Here is a 10,185-nt window from a genome sequence, read left to right on the forward strand (position 1 = left end):
CCAGTCTAAAGGTAGGGTAGGGCTCATCCCATCGGGGCTGGAAAATTCTAGGATTCAAGTTGTTAGTTCAAATACTGTAAAGTCTTTAGAGCTTGAGACCAAAGAAGGAATTTATGTTTTTTTTGTTTTAATCTTGCTTCTTCTAAAGGAACTTATGCTCTATTTACCATCTCTGCAACCAGCATGATTTTAAACATATATCCCCCCGGTATAGATTCTGTCTCAAACACTGGGGTTCCAGAACTGTCAGATGAGTCATGCAGCTGTTCAGAAAGTGTAATGGAGAATGTGGGTCTTTTGAGGACTGAATCCTTTGCACATGTTAAAATCATCTGGAGCCGGGCGCAGTGGCTCAAGCCTGTAATCCCAGCACTTTGGGAGGCCGAGGCGGGTGGATCACGAGGTCGAGAGATCGAGACCATCCTGGTCAACATGGTGAAACCCCGTCTCTACTAAAAATACAAAACATTAGCTGGGCATGGTGGCACGTGCCTGTAATCCCAGCTACTCAGGAGGTTGAGGCAGGAGAATGGCCTGAACCCAGGAGGCGGAGGTTGCGGTGAGCCAAGATCGCGCCATTGCACTCCAGCCTGGATAACAAGGGTGAAACTCCGTCTAATTAAAAAAAAAAAAAAAAAGTCATTTGGAGTGCACATCTTTTATTATGTAAGGCTTTATTTTCACTTAGAAAAATCAGCTAAATGCCAGACCCACATTAGTAAATGCTTTGGTAGTGCTACCTATGTAATTTTTGAGGGCTGAGAAAGCACAGAACTCTGACATACCTGCCTCAACTTGTGACAGGCCTTTAGCTTCCTGGATCATTCATACATAAGATATAAATCTTACTCTCTCAATCTGAGGACACAGGGAGATCCAAAACCATGCCCAGTTTATTTTTTATATTTTTAGTAGAGATGGGGTTTCACCATATTGACCAGGCTGGTTTCAAACTCATGGCCTCAAGGTGATCCACCTGCCTTGGCCTTCTAAAGTGCTGGGATTACAGGTGTGAGTTACCGTACCTGGCCATGCCTGAGAAGATCTAGAAACAGAAACTGGTGAATCCTGACCCCACTACACACATTATTAATTCACATGACATCACAATTTGTTTCTCTTACAACTCAACCATTTGACAGACTAATGTGATGAATAAACAGAATTATATAAAAGTGAGGCCAAAATAAGATTGTTGAAGAAAACTCAAACAGTAGTCTATGAGACTGCCAAAGTTGAGAAGGAACCAAAATTACGGGGGGAAATGCTCCCAAGGTTCTAAACATAAAAGCTTGTCACTCTTTACAAACTGTGATTTATCTCTGACAGAATCTTTAACATGAAGTCATGCTACTAATTGTATATTCTAAAAGTAGGCTAAATATTTGAGCATGTTCCCCCTAATAGTTCCAGAAATTATCTCCTTCCAAAAAAATTTTTTTTAAACTTTAAATCGTGAGATAGTAAAGTGGTAGAGCATGAGAAAGGTACTTTATTCGTGCAGTTTTTCAGTTCCATTCATAATTACAGTAGAAAACAATTCCCTTGCTGAGTTTTTGTAACTTTTTACTTAAATATTTAGACTTAAGAAAAAAATAAAATTAAAAATCACTAGTAATTATTGGAAATTTATATTCCTTATGAATATATGTATGTATGCATATATGCACCTTTATATGAATCACTAAAAAACAATTTCAAACACCATTCTTTTTTGTATTTAAAATTGCCCTTTTAAATATTTAGAAGCTCTAGAGGTGGAGGCTTTAATGGAATTTTTCCCAGAGTAAATTTCTTGGATTGAAATTGTTCCAGTTCTTGTACTGTCAGTTTATCTCTGGGTGTGAATAACACATTATCTGTGGCAATGATGCTGCTTGGGGCTGAGAAAGAAGTAGATATGCTGCTATTTCCAAAAGTGTCATTGGATGGCTTGGAAAAAGCAGTGTGAGAGTGTGAGCCTGGACTACCAGAACCAACCACAGAACTGCCACCTCCAAAGGCCGGGGCCACTGGAGCGCTGATGGGACCTGTTGCCAAGGAAGTTGTAAGTCCTGAAAACCCAGGTGATCCAAAGCTGGAATCTGCAGGGCTTTTGAATGAAAATGATGCAGCAGATGTGATTTCAGGTTTCCCAAATCCAAAAGCTGGAGCAGAAGTAGAGATAGCTGAACTGACAGAGGCTGCAGCTCCAAATGCTGGGGAACTCCCCAAAACAGCAGGGCTTCCAGATGAGGCAGTGGCAAATCCAGAGTTTGTTTTAAAACTAAAGTTCTGAGCATTATCATTGCTGCTGTTATTGACTGGAAAGCCTACAAAAAACAGAAAAAGAAAAAAATAATCTCTTACAGTCAGAAAAACGTCACAATTATTTCCTCCCCCGATCTTTTTTTCTTATTTCTGTCATGTTTCAGTGCTGAGAAGCTTACTGGAAGGAAGAGGGAGAAAAGTAAAAATGAGAGGCTAGAACAACTCCGTAAACTCTGCTTCCTGTCTTTCCTGCTAACAATCCTATTTTCACCTTGATCGACCGTCACCCAAGGACAAACTTCAGGGACTAGGGAATGGACTTTCACTTTGCTTTCTACTTACCTCACCAGAGCTGCCACTTGAGGACAATGCTATGCTCTTATACACAGTGACAAGAAAGTTCTCAAAGGTGCTGCTTTCATAGCTATGTACTTCTATGAAACTCCCGAAAAACCATTCATAAAATGTACTTCTAAAGCCTAAATGTCTTTTTGAGGCTCTATAATGGAAGGTTCTAGAATTTACAAAGGTAATTTAAAATGGTGATTCAGGCTTGTAATTTGAAACCTATAAAATCTAATTTTTCTAAATCAGTGACGTCCTGCATTACTTTATCACTTACCTGGTGACACAAACGTTGCTGCTTGACTACTGCCAAATCCAAACGCAGGTGCTGCTTGATTTACTCCATCCTTTACATCAGAGAGCTGGAAAAAAAAAGTGTGCAAATAATAAAGTTCTTGATGAATAACGCTCCAGTACCTTTTCCATACACTTTATGGCCAAATTCAATTTTTAAAAGTGTGCATTAAAGGCCGGGTGTGGTGGCACACACCTGTAATCCTAGCACTTTGGAAGGCTGAGGCAGGAGCAGTGCTTGAGCCTATGAGTTTTGTACCAGCCTCAGCAACACAGTGATCCCCCCATCTCTGCAAAAAATTAGCCAGTGGTCCCAGCTACTTGGGAGCTTCAGGTAGGAGCTCACTGCTGGGTGACAAAGTGAGACTCTGACTCAGAAAAAAGAAAAGAAAAAAAGTGCATTAAAAAATGCAAAGTTAAATGTTTAACATGGAAAATGCCCATAATACGATGTTGAAAGGATATGATATAATACTGTATAAACGGTATAATCACAACTAATAATAATATGAATACGCATAAAAATACATTGGTAAGTTAACAGTGACTGTCTCTGGCTGATGAATTATGAGTAATTTAAATTTTATTTATGCTTTTTTATACTTTCTAAATTTCTACAATGAGCAGATATTATAATCAGAAAAATATTTTTTAATAACTTTTTTTCAGTGTCTGTAAGGTTAATCTGCATTTATCGAGAAATCTAATTATTAGGTATAAGGGACCTTTATAGAATACCCAGTCTACTCTAATACTTGAAATGAAGTAAATCCACAATTATACCATTAAAAGCTTACAACTAAAATCCATTAAACATTTCCCATTCCTGAAAGTACTTTATGTTCTTGACATTCCATGCTCTAGAAGTGTCTTACATCTCTGCTTACTGAAATCTTAATTCTGTTTTCAAGGAACTTTGTACTTGCTCCTTCCTTCTAAGAGTGTTTCTTAATCATCCCAAGCAAATATAAGTGATTTATTTCATTTGGAATCCCTAAAAAAAAATCAACTTTTTTGAGGTAAAGCCTAATACAATAAAATGCATCCATTTTATTTATATATTTCAGTGAGTTCTGACAAACTCACAATCACCGCAATTGAGATTGAAAACATTCCTGTTCCCTAAAAGTTCTTTTGTATCACCTTCCAGTCCTGGTCCCTGGCACCACTCTATCTGCTTTCTATCACTACAAATGAGACTTGTCTTTTCCAGAGTTTCACACAAATGAAATCACATGGTCTGCATTATTATTATTATTTTTTTGGTCTGGCTTCTCTCCCTCAGTGTAATATTCATTTAATGGCAGATGATAAACAAATTATAATATATCCATACAATGGATTACCATTCAGTATAAAGAAGGCATGAAGTACTGATACATGTTAAGTCAGCTATGGGTGGGTTGTCCCAGAGCCTCACTTATGGAGGGGCCCTGGGCAGTTAGCAAAGACTGGGGGCCTTCCAGCCCTAAGGGAAGTTCCACAGTTCTTTGGACTCGGTTATCCTTTCTCGTTAAGCTCTCATCTCTGGTGATGGTGGGCCACCTCTTACACAAGGACAGATTACTTCCAAGAAGTCCCACTAAATTCAAATAGCATTACAACAACTGAAAGGTGAAAAATTAGCTTGCACGAGTCTAGTTATTCAGGAAGCACATATTTAAGAAAGAGGTAAGGTGTTGGGACTGTCAGATGTCCACTAACTTTAGGCAGATAGTACTCTCATATCCTTTATACTAAGTAGAAACAAACCACCTGAGAAACTGGAAATATTAAAACTATAAATGTGAACATCTTATTTTAAAATAAGTTCTTAAGAACTTTTTAATAGGTGTAGAAACATCAAAACTTTATTTATAAAGATAAATGAACTTGCTACAGTTAGGACCATAGATCTTTGGAGACAGGTGGTATACATCTTCCAAAAGCATTTTTGGTTGTTGTTGTTTTTGAGACAGAGTTTCACTCTTGTTGCCCAGGCTGGAGTGCAATGGCACCACCTCGGCTCACTGCAACCTCAGCCTCCTGGGTTTAAGCGATTCTCCTGCCTCAGCCTCCCAAGTAGCTAGGATTACAGGCATGCGCCACCACACCCAGCTAATTTTGTATTTTTAGTAGAGATGGGGTTTCTCCATGTTGGTCAGGTTGGTCTCGAACTCCTGACCTCAGGTGATCTGCCTACCTTGGCATCCCAAAGTACTGGGATTACAGGCATAGACACCGCGCCTGGCTGGCATTTCTGTTTAAGACAAGGAATATACTGTATTCTTTGGTCACAAAATTGTACATTATATTTTGAATGTGCATTCATAAAATCGTTCGAAGTAATATCTTTTTACATACAGATAACATTATATACTTAAATTTATGTAATAGTTTGCCATTTTCAAAACCAGCACTACCAAAGTTAAAAACTTGACGCTAAAAAGCTTTTAAAAAGCATAATTATTTCTGCTTTCTGACCAAGGAACACACAGAAAACTATTTCAAGACCCTGACTCTTGTGATGCTATTATGAGAATGTGTGTTTCATAATTCTTGATGAAAAATTTTTGTTTTACTTTCCAAATCTAAGGTAAAATATACTCTGCAAAAAAGCAATGGGTAAGACACTTCCCTCCAAAAAACTCTCCCATACTCACCAAAGCTACTTTAGTTGATATATTTAGACTTTTCAGTTCATTTACCCTGTTCCTCCATTGATTTATTAAACGTTGAACAGAATTTACCTGAAAAGGGAAGACAAAAAAATAACAGTTCAATATTGTATGTTTAAGTTAGTTTCTTCAATAAAAACTTCATGTATTTATTTGCCAAAATGACAAAAGGTTTATGTAACAGTTTTATGGCTCATAACTTGCAAAATATGCATTGACTTGGCCTATTTGTCAAAGATATTCCAGCTCCAGTTCCCTCTCCCTGTTCAACTCTTTGTATCACCTGGTTAATATCATAAGTACCTGGCAACATGCAGTTAGTTGTATTTGGATGGGAGTTGTATTTGGATGGACTAGTTGAAATGTATAATCATGACTGTAGAAACAGAAAAACATACTATTTAAACTGCTTCCTTCAGGTACCCAACTTATTCTAGTCAATAATTTTTTTTTTTTTGATATTTGATATATGAGGATGTTAATCTGTATTACAGACTGTATCTTACTCAACTTTGTTTTTCTAGCATTTATCATTGGATCTGCACCTAACATATGTTCAACAGATGTTGTCAGATGATAAAAGGGTTCGATTTCTGGGGCTGACTGTTGGGTAATTTATAATAAAAATAGTAATATTCCTAATTATTACAGTAAAAATATATTACCATTTTAATAACCAACCAACTTCAATGAAAACAATATAGAAAAGAAAAATAGCCTTCTCCTGAAAAAAGATCATAGACCTCATCAGTTTTGCCAAAACACAAGCCACGATAAAGAAAGCAGTAATGAACAGCTCATCTGTTATTGCGGTAGGTGAAGAGGAAACAAACTTACATAACTCTGTAAGTTATTGCTGGTTAAGAAGTTTTGGTATTCAAGCCTCAATTCCTCTGGTGAAATGTCTGTAAAACCTGAAGTGAGGAATCAATTGGAATCTTTAAAATAAATGCCAATAATTCTGATAGAAAAGCTAGAGGTGCTAAACAAGAAAATACCTAAAGTTATTAGAAAATTTTCATAATCACAAGAAAGAAACCTAACGCCTACACTCTTTAATGTTTAATAAATTATAAAATTATAGTAAAATATAGTTGGTTATTTTGATCTTTAAATGGGGAAGAATTTTCTAAAGATAAGTGGAATGGAATTAATAACAAAGAGAAACATTTGACTACATTTATATTCAAACTTTTATTTAAAAATTTCTGCCAAAAACTGCACTAAGCAAAATTGTAAGGCAAATGGTACACTAGGAACATTATAATTTTAACATATATGACAAGAGAAGAACTAATGCCCTAATGTATAAATAGCTCTTACAAATAAATGAGAAAAGTAAATGAATTTGGGCAAAGATAATGAACAGGCAATTCACAAAAAAATCAAATAGTAAATAAATGAAATAAAGTTAGATGCAACTTAAAATAGAGATAAAATGCTTTACTTATCAGACTGGCAGAAATTTTAAACGCTGATATTTACTGTTTTTCCAAATATGGTGAAATGTATCATTTTCTAAATTACTGTTAAGGGAATTAAAATGGTACAAGTTTTCTGGGAGGGGTAATTGTTAATAAGCATCACAAGCCTGAAGAACATTCACATCCTGTGACTTATAATACAATTTCTAGGATTTAACCTTGGGAAATAGTTACATATGTAAACAAAGGTTTCTACGTATAAGGATGCTCATTCTAGTATTTTTAGTACTATGACAAACTGAAAGCAAAAATTAGAATATAAAACTAGATTATGGGCTGGGTGCTCATGCCTGTAATCCCAGCACTTTGGGAAGCTGAAGCGTGTGGATCACCTGAGGCCAGGAGTTCAAGACCAGCCTGGCCAACACGGCAAAACCCTGTCTCTACTAAAAATACAAAAATTAGCTGGGTGTGGTGGCATATGCCTATAACCTCAGTCACTTGGGAGGCTAAGGCAGGAGAATCGCTTGAGCCTGGGAGGTGGAGGTTGCAGTGAGCCAAGATCGCGCCACTGCACTCCCACCGAGCAACAAGAGTGAAACTCTGTCTCAAAAATGAAAACAACTAGATTATGATCCTAATTATATATATGTATACGTATATGTGTATAGGTATACATACACACACACACACACACACACATATGAACATCTTTTATATCCCTGTACAAGTGGACCCTTGCAGTTCCGTTCAAGGGTCAACTGTACACACAGCTGTACAGGGCCACTTGTCACTTGTACACGGATTTTCTTCTGCCTCTGCCACTCCTGAGATAGCAAGACCAAACCCACCTCTCCCTCTGTCTACTCAATATAAAGCCAATGAGGATGAAGACTTTTATGATGATCCACTTCCACTATATGAATGGTAAATATATTTTCTTTTCCTTATGATTTTCTTTGTTACACTTTCTTTTGGGTTATTAGTAGTTCAGCTTTTGGGGAGTCAAAGCTTATATGCGGATTTTTGACTGCACAGAGGATCAGTGCTCCCAAACTCTATGTTGTTCAAGGGTCAATTATATACATAAATAAGAAATATGTTTGTGTGTGTATATTTTGAAACAAATATATTAAAATGTAGTAGTTATCTCTGTGATATCAAGTTATTTTATTTTATTTTTTATTATTATTATTTTTTTGAGATGGAGTTTCGCTCTTGTTACCCAGGCTGGAGTGCAATGGTGCGATCTTGGCTCACCGCAACCTCCGTCTCCTGGGTTCAGGCAATTCTCATGCCTCAACCTCCCGAGTAGCTGGGATTACAGGCACATGCCACCATGCCCAGCTAATGTTTTGTATTTTTAGTAGAGACGGGGTTTCACCATGTTGACCAGGATGGTCTTGATCTCTTGACCTCGTGATCCACCCGCCTCGGCCTCCCAAAGTGCTGGGATTACAGGCTTGAGCCACCGCGCCCAGCGATACCAAGTTACTTTAATTTTATTTACATATTTCTGTACTTTCCAAGTTTTCTATAGCAAAAGCTGTAACTTTTTTTTTTTTGAGACAGGATCTCACTCCTGTCACTCAGGCTGGAGTGCAGTGGCTCACTGCCACCTTAACTTCCTAGGCTCAGGTGATCCTCCCATCTCAGCCTCCTAACTAGCTGGGACTATAAGAATGTGCCACCACACCCTGGTAGAGATGGGGTTTCGTCATGTTGCCCAGGCTGGTCTCAAACTCTTGGGCTCAAGTGATCCACTTGGTTCAGCCTCCCAAAGTGATAGGATTACAGGCATGAGCTATCACATCAGGCCTAAAAGCTGTAACTTTTATAACTGGGCAAACTTACTAAGAAAGGAAAAAAATGTTCAAGATGTTTTCTAAAAGAATTCCTTGTAACCCAGTTATTATTAACTCCAAGGATGCCTGCTTTGGAATAAAGGAAAGACTAAGTGTTCAAAGCAGAACCCTGGATTCCTTCTAGTGACTTGTCTTTCCCATCTTTACTGACTGCTCAGGCCAAAAAAACCCTAGGAATCATCTTGGATTTCTCTTTCCCTATATCTGATTAACCCTAGGAATCATCTTGGATTTCTCATTCCCTATATCTAATTAATCAGCATCCTGCCAGTTCAAGCTCCAACAGAGAACCCAAATATGACCAATTCTGTCTTCACTGCTATGAACTCTAACCTAGCCACGAGGAGCAATGTCTTCTAACTTGTCTCCCTGCCTCGACTTTTGCCTCTGCTCCCAACAGACCTTTTCTCCCCACACACAGCATGCTGAATTAGCTTTTTCTAATCAGATCACGTCCCTCTCCTGCTTAAAGTTCTTCATGGCTGCCTGCCCAGTGCAATTAGGCCCAACATGATCTGGCCCCTGGCTATCTCTCTGGCCTTATTATCGTATTACTTTCCCTTGTTTACTCTCCTCCAGTGATTCAGGCCCTACTGGTCCATAAACACTGACAACCTTGTTCTTACCTCAGGGCCTTTGCAATAGCTAGTCCTACTGCCAGGAATGTTTCCCCCAAATCTTCCCATAACTGACACCCTCTCTGTATTCAGGACTCAGCTCCAATACTGCCTCCCAGGAATAGATAACCACTCTATCTAAAGGAACATTGTCCCCCTAATTGCCTCCTATTCCTTACAGCCAGGCTCAACCAGAATTCTTCATCTGAACCACAGAACACAGAAAATGATTTGAGCATCAATTTTCTCAAGTCTTGCAAAATGAGGCAAAACTAGTATCATTCTACAGCTGCATAGAAAAAGTTAATTTATTACGTACAATGGATGCCTAAGGACAGAAGCGCTCAAACTTTTTGGTCTCAGGACTCCTTTACATTCTTCAAAATCATTAAGGACCCCGAAGAATGTTTATATGGGTTACTTACATTGATAATTACCACATTTGAAATGAAAACTGAGAAACTTAGTATTAATTCATTTGAAAATAAGAAACCAATTATCTATCTACATAAATAAAAATGCTATTTCCCAAAACAAAAAATAAAAGTTTAGTAAGATGAATAGCCACGCTTTATGTTTATACATATCTTAACGTTTAGCTTAACAGAAGACTACTGGATTCTTTTTTTTTTTTTTTTTGAGACTGAGTTTAGCTCTTGTTGCCCAGGCTGGAGTGCAATGGTGCAATCTCGGCTCACCGCAACCTCCGCCTCCTGGGTTCAGGCAATTCTCC

General features: G+C 37.9%; 1 protein-coding gene across 2 annotated transcripts in view; it reads right to left on the reverse strand.

Annotated features, from left to right (window-relative positions):
• Positions 1-657: 657 nt before the first annotated feature.
• NUP42 (nucleoporin 42) overlaps positions 658-10,185 on the reverse strand; it is an 18,462-nt gene continuing 8,934 nt past the window's right edge. For both annotated transcript variants that reach the window (XM_032287000.1, XM_032286999.1), the window contains exons 4-7: positions 6,384-6,460; positions 5,532-5,618; positions 2,873-2,957; positions 658-2,312 (exon numbers count right to left, since the gene is read on the reverse strand). In XM_032287000.1, the coding sequence (XP_032142891.1) occupies positions 1,735-2,312; positions 2,873-2,957; positions 5,532-5,618; positions 6,384-6,460 (827 nt within the window). In that variant the 3' untranslated portion in view covers positions 658-1,734. The remainder of the gene's footprint in view (positions 2,313-2,872; positions 2,958-5,531; positions 5,619-6,383; positions 6,461-10,185) is intronic.

The sequence above is a fragment of the Sapajus apella genome, unplaced genomic scaffold, assembly GCF_009761245.1.
Source record: "Sapajus apella isolate SASKATOON/1434 unplaced genomic scaffold, GSC_monkey_1.0 scaffold19, whole genome shotgun sequence".
Classification (NCBI taxonomy): domain Eukaryota; kingdom Metazoa; phylum Chordata; class Mammalia; order Primates; family Cebidae; genus Sapajus; species Sapajus apella.